General features: G+C 45.2%; 1 protein-coding gene across 1 annotated transcript in view; it reads left to right on the top strand.

The window, feature by feature from the left end:
* The window catches only part of LOC138359014 (nuclear receptor-binding protein homolog), a 122,681-nt gene that overhangs the window by 37,610 nt on the left and 63,919 nt on the right, over positions 1 to 21,152 (top strand). The window contains 1 exon segment of the mRNA XM_069317571.1: positions 19,018 to 19,101. Within this exon segment, the coding sequence (XP_069173672.1) occupies positions 19,018 to 19,101 (84 nt within the window).

Here is a 21,152-nt window from a genome sequence, read left to right as displayed (position 1 = left end):
ATGAAGATAAATTCCATCTCCTGCGCTACGGAAAAAAATTAAAATATAAAAACGGAAACCACGTACAAAACGCAGTCAAATCATAACAGAACGAAAAGGCAATATAAAGGATTTTGGTGTACTCATGTTGGAAGACCTTCCTTACCTTTATAGAACACAATAAAGTAGCCGTCACAACTGTAAGAAAAATGACAGGTTGGACAACAAGAACCTTTCACACTAGAGATGCTATACCGATGATGATACTTTTTAAGACGCTAGTGCTCGCTAGAGTGAAATATTGTTGCACAATGACAGCCCCTTTCAAAGCTGAAGAAATTGCTTACCTGGAGAACGTGCAGAGATGATTTGCTGCTAGAATCCACTCAGTAAAACATCTAAACTATTGGGACCGACTAAAATGCCTAAATCTGTATTTTATTGAGCGCAGGCGGGAGAGATACGTAATAATTTACACGTGGTAAATATTAGAGGGGCTGGTCCCAAACCTGCACACAGAAATAACAGCACAAGAGACCAAAACGCATGGCAGGATGTGCAGAACCCCGTTGAAAAGCAGAGGTGCAATAGATACTCTGAGAGAGGTACTTCTACGGTACTTACGCCGGCGAGTCCACCTTTCTCAGTAAATCATGGGTCAGTCCTCCGCAGTATCGTTACAATGTCAAAATACCACTTCGACTCTCCAGCTGGCTCCGCTCCAGCAACAATCATCACAGCCTTCTACTGAGGAACAGAAATGGGGACGGGTGCGCTCAACAGATGGCGTTGACATTGTCACAACACAGGTATAGACATATATTAACATATATACACATACATATATGAAGTCTTTTTTTATCGCGAGTGATCCAAGAAGTGGCCACAACAGTATAGAAGGCGGTTTATATCTGCGATCAGATATAACAGTTAATAATCCTACTTTACACCCCTCACGGTGTTGAGACCTTATAAACACATCCAAATGAGGCGTTATTACAATTATCCACCACAGACCAACCGGGTTGTGGTGGTGGATATGTGGGCCTGCGGGCCGCTCCAAGCAACAGCCTGTTGGGCCAAGCTCTCCCGGCTTGGGGGAATAGAAGAACGCCTAGAACCCCATCAAGCAGGTATCGAGGATATATATGATTAGCCAGGCTGTGGTTCATGTCAAGCTGCTAGTAGGTGCGTCCAACGGCCTCGTTGACCCGACCGCCACCAAGAAGGCTTGGTCCTCGGGGGTGCTGATGCCCCAAACCATCAACAGGTAGGCAAGTAGGGAGTGTAGGGAGAATGTGGTAGGGAGTGGAGGAGAACGTGCTCGGAAAAGGAGAAGGAAGAGAACGTGTTGGGGGATGGAGGGATTTTCTAAAGAATGTAGGTCGGAGGAAGGGGGGGGTTGTATGAGGGAGGTAAGTGTTTTACTGTGTGTAGGAGTTAGCGAGCTTTGTGGTGTGTGTGTGTGTGTGTGTGTGTGTGTGTGTGTGTGTGTGTGTGTGTGTGTGTGTGTGTGTGTGTGTGCGTGTGCGTGTGCGTGTTATGGCTATATCTACTGCACCTGTGTTCTACTTCTTGAACAATAGATGATCTCCTCTTGGGTTTGTTTGTAAAGTAGCCGTCACAACTACAAGAAAAATTACAAGTTGGATAACAAGAACCTTTCAAACCAGAGAGATCCTATACCAATGATAATATTTTTCAAGACGCTAGTGCTTTCTAGAGTCGAATACTGTTGCACAATGATAGCCTTTTTCAAAGCTGGAGAAATTGCTGACCTGGAGAGCGTGCAGAGATCTTTTGCTGCTAGAATCCACTCATTAAAACATCTAAACTATTGGGACCGACTAAAGACCCTAAATCTGTATTCTCTTGAGCGCAGGCGGGAGAGATACGTAATAATTTACACGTGGAAAATAGTAGAGGGGCTGGTCCCAAACCTGCACACAGAAATAACATCACATGAGACCAGAAGGCATGGCAGGATGTGCAGAATACCCCCGTTGAAAAGCAGATGTGCAACAGGTACTCTGAGAGAGAACTCTATCAACATCAGAGGCCCCAGACAGTTCAACACGCTTCCACTACACAAAAGGGGCATAACTGGCCGACTCCCCCCCCCCCTCAGTGTTCATGAGAGAACTGGATAAGCACCTCCAAAGGATACCTGATCAACCAGGCTGTGATTCATACGTCAGGCTGCGAGCAGCCGCGTCCAACATCCTGGTTGACCAGTCCAGCAACCAGGAGGCCTGCTCGAGGACCGGGCCGCGGGGACGCTGAGCCCCGAAATTATGGCAAGGTACTGCCCCTGCTGCTACTAATATCTGCTGCGGCTGCCCACTAGTTGCTCCTTACTGCAGCTGTTAATGGTATACTGTAATAGGGGGTAGACACAGCAGGGTGGGGTTTGGGGGGTGGTGGAGGTAGCTGTTATCCTCGTCTGGCCTACTTGGCGTGCTGCCCACCCTCGGCCACCCCTCCCATCCTCTCACCCCTCCCCGCCCCGCCCCTCTCCTCCCTCCGCCTTTCTCACAACCCCCCCCCCCTTCAACCCCCCTCGTCTTTCTCACCACCCCCTCCATCCCCCCCTTCTTTCTTACCAACTCCCCCTTCACCCCTGCCTCTCACTCTCCCCTTCACTCATCCTCTTGCCCCCATCCACCCTTCCCTTCCCGCACGCCCCCCCCCCCCAACACTTCAAATGTAAAGAACTTTTAAATTCCAAGGTCTAGCTCCTTTGCTTTGGTAAAAACGAATAAATGATACCAGAACCATATGGAAAATGCAAGGCAAACTATATACAAAGTCAAACTGTATTGTATTGTATTGCAAACAAAGTCAGAAATGCAAGTCATACTATAACAAACAAAAGGAAGGAATTATCAGGGGGAAAGCGCCAAGCCATTACGACTATATGGCACTGGGAAGGGGTCAGGATAAGGATTTGGGATGGGGCAGGGGGGGGGGAAGGAATGGTGCCCAACCACTTGGACGGTCGGGGATTGAACGCCGACCTGCATGAAGCGAGACCGTCGCTCTACCGTCCAGCCCAAATGATTGGACTATAACAAACAAAGGTGGATGTATTCAAGAGGCACTTATATAAGGTATTGCAAGAAGTGCTGGACCAACCAGGCTGTAGTAGATATGTGGGCGTGCTTGCCGCTCCAAGCAACAGCCTGTTGGACCAAGTTGGACTCTGGTAGTAGAGGCACTTCCAGAACCCTCTCCAGGTATGCTATACACTAGACTGAAAAGGCAGCGTTCAACCGTACCTGGTTGATACCTGGTTGATGGGGTTCTGGGAGTTCTTCTACTCCCCAAGCCCGGCCCGAGGCCAGGCTCGACTTGTGAGAGTTTGGTCCACCAGGCTGTTGCTTGGAGCGGCCCGCAGGCCCACATACCCACCACAGCCCGGTTGGTCCGGCACTCCTTGGAGGAATAAATCTAGTTTCCTCTTGAAAATGTCCACGGTTGTTCCGGCAATATTTCTTATGCTTGCTGGGAGGACGTTGAAGGAATACAATAAAGTAGCTGTCATAATTGCTAGAAAATGACAGGTTTGATAACAATAACCTTTCAACCAAGTGATGCCAGACCGATGATACTTTTTAAGACATTAGTACTCTCTAGGGTGGAATATTGTTACATACTAACAGCTCCATTTAAAGCTAGAGAAATTGCTCACCTGTGGAATGTTCAAAGAGCTTCTACTGCCAGAATCCATTCAATAAAACTTCAACAAAATTATTTGGCCCGCTTAAAATGTTTAAATCTGTATTCTCTAGAGCACAGGCAAGAGAGATCCATAATAATTTAAGCTTGGGAAAAAGTAAAGGAACTGATTCCAATCAGCACACACATATATAACTCAACCTGAGGCCAGGAGGCAGGGCAGGAAGTGCTCAATAGCCCCGATGAAAGGCTGGGGCACAACGGGTACGCTAAAAGACAGTTCTGTCAATATTAAGGGCCCAAGACTTGTCAACACTCTCCCTCTAAGCATAACGGGGGCATATAATAAGTTCCTCCAAGTGGTATCTGATCAACCGGGCTGTGATTGTTTATTGCATGCAGCGGCGTCAATTAACCTAATTTGAACAGACTGTAAAGCAAGAGGCACATTCAAAGAGACCGCACTGCGGGGACATTGATCCTAGGAAGCACCTGGAAGTAGAAGTACGGTAAGGAGAGCGACATAAACAACCCGTCAACGGCTCGACTCAGCTGAGGCCCAGGAGGCAGGCAGTTTATTATTATTATTATTATTATTATTATTATTATTATTATTATTATTATTTTTATTATTTTCTACCACAGACGTGGCCACACATTTACAATGCTAACCAGCATATATACATTTTCTTCTGTCCTCCATGCACAGGGTTAGAGATCAGTTAAACATATAGTTCAGGGATTTATTGAACAATATGAAGGCGCCTGCTGGTGAAGACATTTTCAAGGGGTCTGTCGGGTGGGTTGGGGAGGTAGCCAACTTAAGGCCAGGAGGCATGGCAGGAAGTGCTAAATTGGTAGAGTATAGTTAACTCTACAAATCAGATGGTAGAGGTACCGAGAGTATAAATAGAGAAGTTAAACGGTTGTTCAACATCCTCCCAGCGAGTATACGAAATATTGCCGGAACAACCGTGGACATGTCCAATAGGAAACTACATCATTTTTATTCAAGGAGTGCCGGACCAACCGGGCTGTGGTGGATATGTGGGCCTGCGGGCCGCTCCAAGCAACAGTCTGTTGGACCAAGCTCTCTCAAGTTGAGCCTGGCCTCGGGCCGGGCTTGGGGAGAAGAAGAACTCCCAGAACCCCATCAGGCAGGTAACTTACTAGATTCCCTTCTGGCTTGATTCATCTATTACTAATTCTGATACGGCTTGCCTATATTCAAGTTTTCTTCCCACGCCCTGTTCTCCATATTACAACCAGCCGGCGTCCTGCTATTGTCAGAGCAAGACGCAGTCCCATGTTCCTGTGTTGCAATTTGAGTCATTAATATCTGAGTTTGAATGTATTAAATGGTATGTAATCGGGTGGAGGTATTAGTAGACTAAAGTCGCAGACGGGTGACTGGCGAGAGGTGTATAGGTTATAAATGTGCACACTGGTATGCTTCCTCACGAGGCCAAGCAGCAGGCAACGTGTATAAAATAGTAACTTTGAAAAGTAGGAGTATAGGAAGTGCACTAAGAGTTAGCGGGACCCATAGCCTCGGAGAAGAAAATAATGAGTACTCAGAGAACACCTTGTGGATCCTCACTGAACACTGATATTTTGTAAATCTAAATGTAAGTGCCCCCTCTAAATGTAAGAGGCAATTACAACCGACCTCAAATATGGTGCATTTGTAAACTGCGCGCTACAAACACCACAGTTTGATTAAACCGTCAACCTGGAGACCTGGTCAAAACAGCGCTGTGAAGGCACTGATTCCCTGGAACTACCACAAAATAGGTAGATAGAATAGATGGATAAGTTTGCTAGAGTAGATGAACATTACAATAATCTTTATGGTCTTCTAGTACTCCGGGCTTTCACTACAGCCTATGTACTCATTAACCCACACACTATGTGGCGAGATGCGCAGCCGCCTCATACCTTTCCAGATCATCCTTATGTGATGTAGAAAGGTGTTTGGTAGAACAAGTACACGGCTACAGGGTGCACACACTTGGCCCGGTAAAAGGTGAAAGCCATTTTAAAAAGTTGTTAATTATTTTCCCGCATCAACGTATTATCTCAGGACGAATTAATTAAACATTAAAGCCGAATTAAAATATAATTCTCTTAGGCATTTGAAAGTGGCGAAATTTTTTATTTTCATATTAATCTTAGCATGAATTTTGATGGTCTTATTGTCCGCAGTCAAGTGTGGAATATTTAGTCCTGGAGACCACTGTAGTGGCACATCTCCTGTACCAGGTAAGTCCACTACGGGCTCACCATAGTCCGTGCTACTTGGAACTTGTTGTTCCCAGTAGCTGAACCTAAAACAACAACAACATTCACTTTAGCACTGTTTCGTGGGTGTCTTGAACAGAGACGAGGGCCGTTGTCGCTCGATGTAATACTTGATTAGTTCTTGTATATGTATTAGTTCCTGTATCAGTACATGTATACGTTTCTGTATTATTATCTGTATCAGTACCTGCGTCATTATCTGTACCTCTTGTATCATTACTTGTGTAAGTTCCTGCATCATTACTGTTTGAGCAGCTGGAAATATAAAAATAAACATTAATACTAAAACACAGTGGCTTTGATTTTGATAAAAGGGATTCAGCTATAGTTTCCTGCTATCTTGAGGTTATATTGAGATGATTTCGGGGCGTCCCCCACGGCCCGGTCCTCGACCAGGCCTCCTTTTTGTTACACCCCCCCGGGAAGCAGCCCGTAGCAATTGTCTATCTCCAGGTACCTATTTACTGCTAGGTGAACAAGAGGATCAGGGTAAAGGAAACTGCCCATTTGTTTCGGCCTCCACCGGGGCGATCAGAGTTTTCATAATTTTCGGAGTCGTGGAACCAGTGAAGACTTAAGATATAAGCATGTATCATGTTTATATAATAAACATGATACATGTCCTAAATTGTCCCCACGGCCCGGTCTCAACACCTGCCTCTTGCTCGGGGCTCTAGTCAACCAGGCTGTTGACTAGACACCGCTGCTCGCAGTCTGACATATGAACTACAACCAGGTTGATTAGGCATCATTTGGATGTGTTTATATAATTTCCTTTCGGACACCGAGAGGTCGGCTAGTCTTGGACCCTTGTGTATATAGAACCGTCTCTTGCGCACCCATTGCACCTAATTTTGTAAAAGTGCTACTGTTCACATTCTTCCATGTCTCATGTTAGTCTCATGCTCGCGTAAGGAGTTATATTCTTACGTAGATTTGAACTAGTTTTAATATTTTCCAAAGTGTAAATTATTATGTATTTCTTGTGGATATTATTGTTTGCTTATTTAGGTGCCATTGTTTATATGGTTTCAGTTATGCGATTAAAGCTGACCAGGAATATAAAGTTCAGGTAAGTTTATTGAGACAATAAGATGCATCTCAAAGGGATAGGTCATTTCTACCCTCCATCAGGAATGTCACTGGGTACACCAGTTCAACCCGTTCTCGCAAATTCGTAAAGTCAATATTGACTTATTAACTACCTGCATAGGTGACATACTTAACATAATAGATACCCTTAAAAAGATTCATAGAAAACACCGACCTTACCTAACCTTGTTAGTATTTTAAGATAAGCATCTTATTGCTTCGTAATTACAATTATTACTTAACCTATACCTATTATAGGTTAGGTAATAATTGTAATTACGAAGCAATAAGATGCTTATCTTAACATACTAAGTAGGTTAGGTAAGGTCGTTGTTTTCTATGAAGCTTTTTAAGGGTATCTATTATGTTAAGTATGTCACCTATGCACATATTTAATAAGTCAATATTGACTTATTAAATTTGCGAGAACGGGTTGACCAGTTAGAAAGGACTACAAGGATCTGTAACATTCCTCCCAATTTATAACAGGGAACATTCATACGCTCGCATATTATGACTATAAAATATATAACCCAATTGAAGGAGCGGCGAGAGGGTTGTAGTGAAGTGTATGATAGTACCACTGACGGAGGCACGGTGGGTGAACGAGTAGACTGGCTGAATGGCAAGGTGGAATGGTTGGGCAGAAGAGGGTGCGCTGGGCTGCCCCCCCCCACACACACACTGTGGTGATAGCCAAAGACCAGGTACATGAAGGGTGATGGATGAATCTCACTCAAGTCCCTCACCGAGTGAGGGTCGCATTCAGATTGGTTCAGAGAAGTTAGTTGGACAAACAGTTGAGTCAGACTATGATGTAGCACTGTGTCACACTGGCTCTTGACTGCCTTTCTGCGCGCTCGGTTAACTGTTATGACCAGTAACACACTAAATCACAATTGACCATGACTAGTTATAGTGACTTCTATTTTGTTTTGAAAAGATGTTCCGACTAGTACGTCTGAGGTTCTTCACACTTTCCAGTTGAGACTGACACTGCAAGAGGCAACACCTCACTAGTGCAGTCATCACCTAGAGAAATGAATGATTAAAGCTACATTTTATGTTGGTGGCAGACATGTTGAGTTTTGTCAGCTGGTCTTAGTAGTTGGTCACTGTCAGTAGTGACACGTGAGAGTATGGGCGGTGACAACCCCGCGCCGACACACCACAAGGTGACAACCCCGCGCCGACACACCACAAGGTGACAACCCCGCGCCGACACACCTCAAGGTGACAACCCCGCGCCGACACACCTCAAGGTGACAACCCCGCGCCGACACACCGCAAGGTGACAACCCCGCGCCGACACACCACAAGGTGACAACCCCGCGCCGACACACCACAAGGTGACAACCCCGCGCCGACACACCTCAAGGTGACAACCCCGCGCCGACACACCGCAAGGTGACAACCCCGCGCCGACACACCTCAAGGTGACAACCCCGCGCCGACACACCTCAAGGTGACAACCCCGCGCCGACACACCTCAAGGTGACAACCCCGCGCCGACACACCTCAAGGTGACAACCCCGCGCCGACACACCACAAGGTGACAACCCCGCGCCGACACACCTCAAGGTGACAACCCCGCGCCGACACACCTCAAGGTGACAACCCTGCGCCGACACACCTCAAGGTGACAACCCCGCGCCGACACACCTCAAGGTGACAACCCCGCGCCGACACACCTCAAGGTGACAACCCTGCGCCGACACACCTCAAGGTGACAACCCTGCGCCGACACACCTCAAGGTGACAACCCCGCGCCGACACACCTCAAGGTGACAACCCTGCGCCGACACACCTCAAGGTGACAACCCCGCGCCGACACACCTCAAGGTGACAATCTGTGAACAGTAGTCCCCCGCGAGTACATTCCGCGATGTGTTCACAATATGTATTTATAAATCTTATCTGTTTTGAATTGTAATAGAAAATTGGATTAAAACGAGTTATGTGGCGTGCGGTGAGTCACGTGACCACGAGTTACCGCTAGTTAGTCGATGGTGAATGTAGAGGGGGAATGAGGGGGTGGAGGGAGGGGGGGGGATGGTGTAAGGGGGCTGTTAACTTCTGGTAAGGTGGGGGGGGGGGGTCACATTGTGCCGATGGTGAGTCATGTCAGTAACCCTCGCTAATTATCTCCCCCGACCTTTCTCCCCTTCCCTCTCCCCCCTCTCCCCACCCCTCCCCCCTCTCCCCCCTCTCCCCACCCCTCCCCTCTCTCCCCACCCTGCGGGCCTCATGCAGCATCCTAACTGTAGTTACATTTCTTTTATTTCACTTGTATGTCATTAAGGTTGACTCACGGTTGATGTAGAAGCTATTAATGGCACCACATGGGAGTAGTGAAGGGGGAGTCATGACTAAGTTATCCTCGCCGGGTTTTCGTTATCGTGTTCTCGACAAACACATCCAAATAATACCTGATTAACCAGGCTGTGATTCATACATCAGGCTGCGAGCAGATGTGTCCACCAGCCTGGTTGACCAGACCACCAACCGGGCCGCAGGACTGTTGATCCCCGGAAGCTACACCAGGTAGATACCGCCATATACCTGTATTTTTGCAGGTGTTCACTTCTAGTGTCTGGGCCAATTTTTAAAGTTTCAATGAACTGGCTTAGTTGAATTTGGCGGAGACATGTGGAGGTGCGGGCGGAGGCGCGCGCGCGCCAGACTCTGGCACCGTAAGACCTACATACTTGTGGCTTTGCTGGCATTTTACACCACCACTAATTTTAACTTCCTGCTTTCACAAATACATTTTCCTAACACCATTTTCAATATACTGTACACTGTTTTATCAATTTAATACTGAATACATTGAAGGAAATTTAAATATAAAATAATTTGTTTAATAAGCAGCTTTATAAAAGGCAAGACCCCAAAAAATCCCGGATGACAAGATATTATAAAAATGATAAGTCACATTTTTTCCAAACTTGTCAGATATTAACCTCGAGACTTGGCTTCCTCGTGGAAGTCTTTTTGGATTACTTAAGTTATTTATTATTTAAGTTAATTATTGTTTGTTAATGTAATTGTGTTAATCTGGTTGTATGTTAATCTCTTTTTCTTTCTCTCTCTTGGGTTTTGTATCTTAATCTAATGTTTTTAAATGTGTTGATGTGGATATGTTTGTGTCGATGTGGTTGTTTGGGTTGTTGCTTATTTTTAAGCAACAACCCAAACTTATAAAACTTATTAATTATTCAATACTTATAAAACTTATTATTCAATATTTTAATTCACAGTAAAATAATGTGTTCTTGTCAAAAGTGGAGATTTCCGCCAAGGTTAAGCCAGACTCGTCAATTTTTGTCATTTTTGTTGCAACTTTTTATTTTTTGTTGTTGGTGAGGTGTTGCAACAACAGAGGTGTTGTTGCACCTCTGCTCTTCAACGGGGGTATTCTGCACATCCTGCCATGCCTCCTGGTCTCATGTGATGTTATTTCTGTGTGTAGGTTTGGGACCAGCCCCCTTCTATTATTTTCCACATGTAAATTATTATGTATTTCTCCCGCCTGCGCTCAAGGGAATACAGATTTAGGCTCTTTAGTCGGTCCCAATAGTTTAGATGTTTTACTGAGTGGATTCTAGCAGTAAAGGTTCTCTGCACGCTCTCCAGGTCAGCAATTTCTCCAACTTTGAAAGGGATGTGGTTAATTTTTTGTTTGCAGACATGTTCATTTGGTAGTTTATTATATTCTAGGTTGAAAAGGAAATTTTGCTAAGTGAAATTAGCCCATATGGCGTGGGAAATGTATCGTGGAGGCATCTCCGATTGCAAAGAGCTCGGGTGTTTAATACATTAGAGGAGGTTATAGTGGATGATGTTGACAGGTTCCTCCATAAGGCATATACGGTGTTCGTGTGGCTACAGTTTTGTGGTTAAGCGTTTACCTTGGAAGTGGGGCACATGTCTGCGCTGGCCACACACGCTCCATGTAAAAAGCATACAACATGTGTACCTTTACCGGTACAACGTGCATTTTTTTTATTAATGCATTAGTTACATCTGCATTTGTGCAGCTACACTAGACTATATGAAGGGGAGTACAGTGTGTCAAAAATATGTGATGCCAAAAAATCTCCATCACACAGGATGGTTAGTCATACAGAGGCATGTGATCAGTAGTCTGCACTGGCAGACTCTGGGTGCATTATGAAGATATCAACACAAGAGTGAATAAGGCAGCAGTGATACTAGAAGTCCCCATCTCGCAGGATGGTTAGTCATACAGGGCCATATGTTCAGTAGCCTGCACTGGCAAATTTTGGGTGCAATATGAGGATATCTTCAAGAGCACGAGAGTGAATAAAGTAATTGCAAAGCTCCAGGTACCTCATGCCAACGGGTCTGAATGGTCTAATAACGTGCATTTTTAATGATAACGTGCGAAAACCTACGGTGTGCATTGCTCAATGAATTTATTTTCTTCTTTTTAATTTCAAAGCATTTCATGTGTTCATTTGTATTCTTTACGTATAGACGTGATCCATTATGCATGAGGACCGGTTGTGAGCTCACGCTGGTTAAGTTTCTGGCGTCGCTGATAGTCTGTGAGAGAGTGGGGGCCTGAACCTGTCTGTGAGGGAGGGTGGGGGGGCTGTGTGAGAGTGGGGGCCTTAACCTGTCTGTGAGGTGGGGGGGGGGCTGTGTGTGAGAGTGGGGGCCACTTGAACCTGTCTGTGAGGTGGGGGGGGGCTGTGTGTGAGAGTGGGGGCCACTTGAACCTGTCTGTGAAGTGGGGGGGGGGGCTGTGTGTGAGAGTGGGGGCCACTTGAACCTGTCTGTGAGGTGGGGGGGGGGCTGTGTGTGAGAGTGGGGGCCACTTGAACCTGTCTGTGAGGTGGGGGGGGGGGCTGTGTGTGAGAGTGGGGGCCACTTGAACCTGTCTGTGAGGTGGGGGGGGGCTGTGTGTGAGAGTGGGGGGCCACTTGAACCTGTCTGTGAGGTGGGGGGGGGCTGTGTGTGAGAGTGGGGGCACTTGAATCTGTCTGTGAGGGAGGGTGGCTGTGTGTGTGTGTGAGAGTGGAGCCACTTGAACCTGTGTGTAAGGGGGGTGGGAGGGGCTGGACCTTATACTGGTGACCTTGAGATAACACCCCACCTGATACATCACTACAACTAGCCTGGCTATAAACACAAACAGGTTACTACTCATTGGGATTTTAATAGTGATCGTTTACAGGCAGTGTAAAGTGCTCTCTAATAGTTATTTCTGTACTTTTGTCAGCTTCGTGGTACATATATCAGTGTCTGCCAGAAATCTCATGTCGAAATATCCCAGAAATTGGAATCGAATGGAAAACACCAAATAACATAATACATTAACTGTCATAATTATAGGAAAATTGTCCTCATAACATAAAAAAAACGTTAATAAAAGAATGTCATGTCAATGGTGGCCTTTATGGCACTTGTACTGTCCAGATCAGTATATTGTTCCCTTTATGGTGGGCGGCGAGCTGTAGTGAAATTGAAATAAGTTTATTGAGGTAAAATACACACAAAGGGATGAGGTAGCTCAAGCTATTCTCACCCCGTTCAGTACATCGTGTTAATACATACATAGACACACATCACAAACAATAAACGTATTACCAAACATTCTGAGAGATAAACATATACATTTCCTAGCTGTAGTGAAAGTTGTCTTGATGATAGTTGACTTCGTCTGGCATTCTTCCCCTCCAATCTATGAGAGATGAGGCCTTGGTGGCCATATTGGTCTCCTGTGGCATTGTCTTAGGTAAGCATGTGTTCAGACAATTACCCGGGACGGAGGGAGAGGGGGGGGGGGGGGTACTAGAGATAGCTAATGGAAAATCCCAAGCATTTGGGGCTAGTAGTCAGAGTATACCCTTAACAGACATTTTTGTTGGTGATTTTCTCCAGTGTGAAACCATAATGGAAAGTTTTATTGGTGTGAGAGGTGACTGCAAAAGGTGACTGTGGACGAAATTAGTGGTGGTATAGAAAGAAGGAAATATTAAATTAAATAAACTATTTAATACTATTTAAATCACTGGTGCTGTCCCGTCCCGAGTATTGCTCGGTACTCGCTTCCCTCTTGAGAGCTGGAGAGATCTCTGAATTAGAGGGAATACAGAGAACATATACGGCACGCATAGACACGATAAAACATCTTAATTATTGAGACCGTCTCAGAGCTCTCAAAATCCACTCTTTGGAAAGGAGGTGAGAAAGGTATCCAATAATATATGCATGGAAAATAATTGAAGGCCAGGTCAAACATACTAGGACGAAACATACTGAAGGAAATGCAGAATAGAACCAGTGAGGAGTAGAGGTGCCATAGACACAATCATAGAATACTGCCTTAACATCAGAGGTCCACAGCTGTACAACATCCTCCTAGCAAGCATTAGAAATATTGCCGGAACAAAGGTGGATGTATTCAAAAGGCACTTAGATAAGTTCTTGCAAGAGGTGCCGGACCAACTGGGCTGTAGTGGATATGTGGGCCTGCGGGCCGCTCCAAGCAACAGCCTGTTGGACTAAGTTGTCATAAGTCGAGCCTGGCCTCGGGCCGGGCTCGGGGAGTAGAACTTTTTATTATTATTATTTTCTTTTGGAGTAGAACTTCCAGAACCCTTTCCAGGTACATTGGTTCCATGGTTTACTTTGTCCTCAAGCGGGTAGTGCTCTTAAATATTCTAGTGTGGTGTAGGAAGGCTGATATTCCACAGTAATGTGTGTGTCAGCTAGAAGTAAGACCATTGTTGTAGAGGTGCATGGGGGCCAGAGAGTGCGTGGGCGGCAGGTCGTGGCCCCTCTGGCACTCGTACCTCCAGCCGCCGTACTACACACAACACTATTTATATTCATTGACGACTTGTGGGCGCCTCTCACACCGCTGCCCCCGCCCCCCCCCCATAATCCTCACACACTCATTGTACTCCCCGTCTTCCTTCCTTAGCACTGTCTGCCCTTTCCCTGCTCCCCCCCCCCCCAACACAAGCTTCCCATCCCTGTGTCGACCTTCTCACTTCCCACTCACATTTTCTCTCCTGCTTGATACCTGCTTGATGGGGTTCTGGGAGTTGTTCTACTCCCCCAATCTTGTGAGAGCTTGGTCCAACAGGCTGTTATTTGCAGCGGCCCGCAGGCCCACTTACCCACCACAGCCCGGTTGGTCCGGCACTCCTTGAAGAAAACCATCTAGTTTTCTCTTGAAGATGGCCACGATTGTTCCGGCAATATTTCTTATACTCGCTGGGAGGACGTTGAACAACCGCGGACCTCTGATGCTTATACAGTGTTCTCTGATTGTGCCTATGGCACCCCTGCTCTTCACCGGTTCTATTCTGCATTTTCTTCCATATTGTTCTCTCCAGTAAGTTGTTATTTTACTGTGTAGATTAGGGTCCAGGCCCTCCAGTATTTTCCACGTGTATATTATTTGATCTCTCTCTCGTCTTCTTTCTAGTGAGTACATTTTGAGAGCTTTGAGACGATCCCAATAATTTAGGTGCTTTATCGCGTCTATGTATGCCGTATATGGTCTCTGTATTGCCTCTATTTCAACAATCTCTCCTGCTCTGAAGGGATTGAAGGAACTCCGTTCACACTCTTTTTCACTCACTTTCCATTTTCCCTCTTCTCTTTTTCGCTCTCCTCAGTTCTTTTGTCTCCTGCCTTACTCCCTATTGTCTTCCTTTCTACGTTGTTCTCTTTACCATCATTTTCCCTTTGGCTGCTTTTTACCATATTTTTCTCTCCTTCATCCCTCTTTCCCCTCCTTTCACATCTCTTGTCACTCAGTCTTCCTGCTGTCTCCATCCCTCAGCTCTCCCTGCTATTCTTCCTCCTCATCTCTCCGTCCTTTCTACCCTTTACCTCTCCCAACTCCCCCCTTCTACTCCACCTGAGCTCCCCAACTCCCCCCTTCTACTCCACCTGAGCTCCCCAACTCCACCCTTCTACTCCACCTGAGCTCTTGCCCCCCCCCCCCGGGAGCCTCTTGTCAACACAACGCCACACCAGTATCAGGGAGCATGCCAACATTTTCAAGAATCTGGCTTTGGCAATGTGCGCTAAACGTTTATCTTGAATGGCGTCTTTGGCTAGTGTTGCGTGTTGATGGGATCTCTTCCCCCTCCCTCCCCCTCTCTCTCTCTCTTCTCTCTCTCTTCTTTCTCTCTTCTCTCCTCTCCCTCCTCTCTCTCTCTCTCAGAGAGAGAGAGAGAGAGAGAGAGAGAGAGAGAGAGAGAGAGATATTGAGAGAGGTAGATAGATATTGAGAGAGAGAGATAGATATTGAGAGAGAGAGATAGATATTGAGAGAGAGAGATAGATATTGAGAGAGAGATATAGATATTGAGAGAGAGAGATAGATATTGAGAGAGAGAGATAGATATTGAGAGAGAGAGATAGATATTGAGAGAGAGAGATAGATATTGAGAGAGATAGATAGATATTGAAAGAGAGAGATAGATATTGAAAGAGATAGATAGATATTGAGAGAGAGAGAGATATTGAGAGAGTGTGAGAGATATTGAGAGATATTGAGAGATATTGAAAGATATTGAAAGATATTGAAAGATATTGAAAGATATTGAAAGATATTGAGAGATTGAGAGAGAGAGAGATTGAGTCCGTCAGCCAGTCAGTCAGCAGTCGTCTGCTTGTGTACCCACGGGTGTAGAAAAACAAAGAGAGCGCGGGCGGCGCTACAATAGAAGGGAACAAATCACTGAAATGCGTAGACACGATTATCACAACAAAGGGAAATAAATGTAAACATGGAGACCGAGAAAATAGAGCAGACGCTAAAGCGCTCTTACTAGCATGAGGAAATTAAATTGAAACAAAAAGCTATACAAGAGGAGAAGAATTGAACAATATTTGTTCACATATGCGAAATACAAATAAAAAAGCTCCACCAGTATTGGATCTATACTTAGAAGGGAAGGGTCATACTCAGATAATGACAAAGAAACTAGTGAAATCTTTAAAGAACAATAGGAAGGTATTGTTCATATTCTTTATATTCCTTGGTAAATGGCAATATAAAGTTATGTTTAGCATCCCAATAAACAACTTGAAAGTTAAAGATCCGGGCAGTTTTGTTATGAATGTTATCCAAACCCCAGACACTATAACTGATGTTATTGATAAGTGTGGGAATGGAGTGATGGGCCATAAGATGAGATCAGTAGGAATAACTGTTAAAGCAGGGCGTTGCATTTTACATTATCTGTCAAACACAATGCAAAGAGTAACAGCCAGTCAAATCAAGTCCATGTGCAGTGTAAAGCTCTATACCCCAGGACTGTGTCCTGGGGTATAGAGGTCGCAAGGACATTGATTCTCTGAACCAACAACACGTAACCAAAAGGTACCCCCGTGGCAGCTAACTTTCAAAAATGTTTATTTTGTCTTGAGAGAGGAAATTTGAAACACACCGGACGAGTCCTTAGACTTTTATTACAAGTGTGGAAATCAGTAAAAAATAATTACACTAAAATCTTCACCACAGTAAAATCATTCCAAGATAGATAGGTAGTCACACTAAAATGATAATTATAACCTCTAAATACCATCATAACCAACGATGGTATTCATTAAAACACTAGTGCTATCTAGTGTGGGATGTTGTTTACACAGACAATCCTATTCATTGCTGGAGGACTGGCTCCACTGCTCAACGTGCAGAGAATTTTTACTGCCCAAAGCCACCCAGTCCAACATTTTTATTTATTGCGACCTCTTGAAGTCCCTCAAAGTGTACTTCAAATGCAGGCGAGAAAGATGTATCATAATTTACATTTAGTAAATATTAGAGGGAATGGTTCAAACTCTCCACAGTGAACAAATTCCTTTGAGTCCAGGAGTCATGGCAGAATGTGCAACATTGCCTCGTTGAAAAAGTATAGGTGCAATATGTACTCATTAAGAGAAAATTCTGTGAACATAAGAAGTACAGAAGACACTCCTTGTAGGATGTCAGATTACCTGTGAGTGTCAGAGTACTGGAATCTGTCAGAATACTGAAGGTCCAAAGATGTGTCACAAGACTAGTACGGGAAATAAGAAGTTAGAGCTTCAAAAATAGGCTAAAGAATTAAATCTTGAAGCCCTGTCGGAGAGAAGACCCAGAGGAAACATGAGTCAGTCGTGTAAGATACTCGGGAGTATAGAGAAGGTGGACAAGAACGAGACGCGACACGTGGAAATGGTAAAGCAGAAAGACCGCTAAGATATAACATCAGATCCGGTTAGTATCCTCGTGTGTAATAGAAGTAGAGTTAGTTAAAGCATAAACATTACAACTTCACAGCCTGATATGGTAAAGACGTGGACCCAAGAGATATTGCTCTCTACCTACAAGTACACTGATAAGAACACAGGCGCCCACTAGCGCGCGCGTGCACACTCAAGAGCATTTGTACACAATGGCGGGCTGGCGTCACCGCCTCCGCCTCTTATTTGGCGCCAAAGCTCTTCCCGCCAAAAAAACATGGTAAATACCCCCAATAGTCTCAACACTTGTATAATCCCACTTTATACAAGAGTATCACCATTGCATGCACAGTGTGTGTATCACTGTTATCAGAAGGGTGTGTATTATTGCTGTATACGGACGGTATCACTGCATACAGGGGGTATATATAATCACTGTTCACAAGGTATAACTGTGTACAGAGGGTGTGTATCATCACTATACAGGTGGTATGTATCGTCTGCATGCAAATGGTATGTATCGTCTGCATGCAAATGGTATGTATTATCACTCCAAATTGTATGTATCATCATTATAGAGAGGGTATATATTATCACTATACGGAAGGGTTAACTGTATATAGAGGGTATGTATCATCACTATACAGATGGTATGTATCATCACTATGTAAATGTTATGTATCATCAGTATACAGTGTATATATATTATCACTGTAGGGAAGGGATAACTGTATACAGAGGTTATGTAACATCACTATATGGAATATATCACTGTATACATAGGGTATGTATTATCACTATACCCAGTGATAGTATAGTGTATCCTGCAATGCCTCCTGGTCTCCACATGAGACCATGGGGCCAGATTCACGAAGCAGTTACGCAAGTACTTACGAACGTGTACATCTTTCCTCAATCTTTGACGGCTTTGGTTACATTTTTTAAACAGTTTACAAGCATGAAAACTTCCCAGTCAACTGTTGTTATTGTTATAAACAGCCTCCTGGTGCTTCGGAGCTCATTAACTGTTTAATAATTGTAAACAAAGCGGCAAAAGATTAAGAAAAGATGTTCAGGTTCGTGAGTGCTTGCGTAACTACTTCGTGAATCTGACTCCAAGAGGCATGGCAGGACGTGCAAATTAGTCTAGTTGAAAAGCAGAGGTGCATTAGGTACGCTGAGAGAGAACTGTCAACATCAAGGGCCCGAGACTTTTCAACACTCCAGCTACACATAAGGGGCATTACTGGCCGACCCCCTCTGTGTTCAAGAGAGAACTCGATAAGCACCTCCAAAGGTGCTTATGACCATCCACATCCAACAGTGTGGTTGACCAGTCCAGAGGTCTGGTCAACCACATCACAGAGGTTAAGAGTAGTGGTGCCATAAGCACAGAGAACACTGTATGAACATCAGAGGTCCACGGTTGTTCAATCTCCTCCCAGCAAGTATAAAAAATGTTGCCGGAATAAAAGTAAAAATCTTCAAGGAAAACCTTGAGAGTTTTCTGCAAGAAGGGTCGGACCAACCGGGCTATAGTGGATATGTGGGCCTGCGGGCCGCTCGTAGCAACAGCCTGTTTGACCAAGCTCTCACAAGTCCAGCTCAGCCCCAGGCCGGGCTTGAGGAGTCCCTAAACCAGGTACCACCAACCATGAGGCATTGTTGTTGCTCGTTGTTTATTGTAAGCCTTGTATGTTGATCATCATAAAAGTGGTTACTAAGATGTGTTGTGTTGTGTTGCAGGTACAGCAGCGAGATGTGCCGGGCATCGACGCAGCTTACCTCGCCATGGACACTGACGAAGGCATGGAGGTGGTCTGGAATGAGGTGCGGTACTCCCCTTCTACGTGTCCTTACCCCTCCCACCTGCTTCCCCGACTCATCAGTATCCAGCATCCCTCCCACGTGTATTTGATTAATCAGCAGTGTGCGTCTTAGGTCCTTCCCATCATCTTTACACCTTACGTTTGCCTCTGACCCTTATGTGTGTGTGTCCTCCTGATCTCTTCCCTGTAGCTGACCCCTCACTAGTCTGTCCCTCTAACTCCTCGTCTGCATGTTTCCCTTCGTCACCTTACGTGATATTCCTCATCTATGGCTCTTAATCCTTCACCTGTGGCTCTGTAGTTCCTCACCTGTCACTCTCTAGTTCTTCACCTATGACTCTATAGTTCCTCACCTGTGACTATAGTTCCTCACCTGTGACTCTATAGTTCCTCACCTGTGACTATAGTTCCTCACCTGTGACTCTTCAGTTACTCACCTGTGACTATAGTTCCTCACCTGTGACTATAGTTCCTCACCTGTGACTCTATAGTTCCTCACCTGTGACTCTTCAGTTCCTCACCTGTGACTCTATAGTTCCTCACCTGTGACTCTTCAGTTCCTCACCTGTGACTCTTCAGTTCCTCACCTGTGACTCTATAGTTCCTCACCTGTGACTCTTCAGTTCCTCACCTCTGACCCTTTAGTTCCTCACCTGTGACCCTTTAGTTCCTCACCTCTGACTATAGTGCCTCAGATATGTCCCTCAGATGCTCAACTGTTCCTCTGGTCATATTCTTATCCATCATAAATAACGAACATAGAGCGACAGAAGCATAGGCCTATGTACACAATTTAGAATTACAGTTTCCACCCCCCCCCCAGGGTGTGTTTACACCCCCAAAGATGTGTTGATGTTAGAAATTAGACCGGTAATGATGTGTTTTGTATTGCATACTTTTAAGGTCACGTTATTACTTAGTGCAGACCTTTTTTATATTTTGTACAAGGTAAGTCCCATGAAAGTTTACGAAGCATATAACAGCAGCAGCCGCAGCATGGTAACTAGGGAAGGTGTTGACGAACGTGTTAATGAGGCCGACGTAGCAAGGGCCATCGCCACTATCCTCAGTTGTCTCTTGTGAATATATCTGCCACACTGTTGTTGTTGTTATAGATTAAGCTACTCGGAACCAGTTCCAAGTAGCACGGGCTGTGGTGAGCCCGTAACTTGCCCCGCTCCTGTGCCAGGTAAGTAGCACGGGCTATGGTGGTGATGCTAAAGATTCGCTACCTGGAACAAAGTTCCAAGTAGCACGGGCTATGGTGAGCCCGTAGAGTAGCCCGTAGTGGACTTACCTGGCACAGGAGCGGTGCTGTGCTGCCGCACTTTTCAAGGTCCACTGGCGCTTCTTAGGCCTTCGAATTTTATGTATTCGCCTAGTTGTGCTTGCGGGGGTTGAGCGTTGGCTCTTTCGCCCCACCTCTCAACGGTGAATCAATCAATGGATTTTTTCTCTCTCTTACACCCCCTTCCCCCCGGGAGCAGCCCGTATTCCCCTAACAGCTGGCCCACATATCTATTTACTGCTAGGTAGCAGGTTCATCAGGTTGAAAGAAACTGCCCATTCTGTGTGTGTGTGTGTGTGTGTGTGTGTGTGTGTGTGTGTGTGTGTGTGTGTGTGTGTGTGTGTGTGTGTGTGAGATCACCTATGTATATACTCGTCTATTTATCCCTTAAGAATCTAGTTCTAGCTCTTGGACTTTGCTTTTGTAGCTACCGGTTGGTTAATGTAATGACTCCTGACCTATTTTTCCTGTCATATCAGTTGTTAAAGTTATGAATGGCGTTAGCCTCTACAAGCCCTTTAGCCACTCATCCTGTTAGTGCCTTGTAGGTGGCACTCTGCTTTACGTGTCAGGTTCCTTTATGAAGACGGTTATGGAAAGGTCAGCTGTGCCGGGAGTGTTCGAAAAAGTAAAGGCTTTCTTGTTGGGTATCCCTGAACACATTACGGTGTTCAAAAGATAATATCCTGTGTTTCCCATAATTTGAGAAGCCCGTGAGATATGAAGAGGATGCCTTTATTTGTGTATTGTGGTGCAGGGAAGGT

The sequence above is a fragment of the Procambarus clarkii genome, chromosome 88, assembly GCF_040958095.1.
Source record: "Procambarus clarkii isolate CNS0578487 chromosome 88, FALCON_Pclarkii_2.0, whole genome shotgun sequence".
NCBI lineage: Eukaryota > Metazoa > Arthropoda > Malacostraca > Decapoda > Cambaridae > Procambarus > Procambarus clarkii.
The sequence above is the reverse complement of the archived record's forward strand: the minus strand, read 5'-3'. Positions and strand labels throughout refer to the sequence as shown.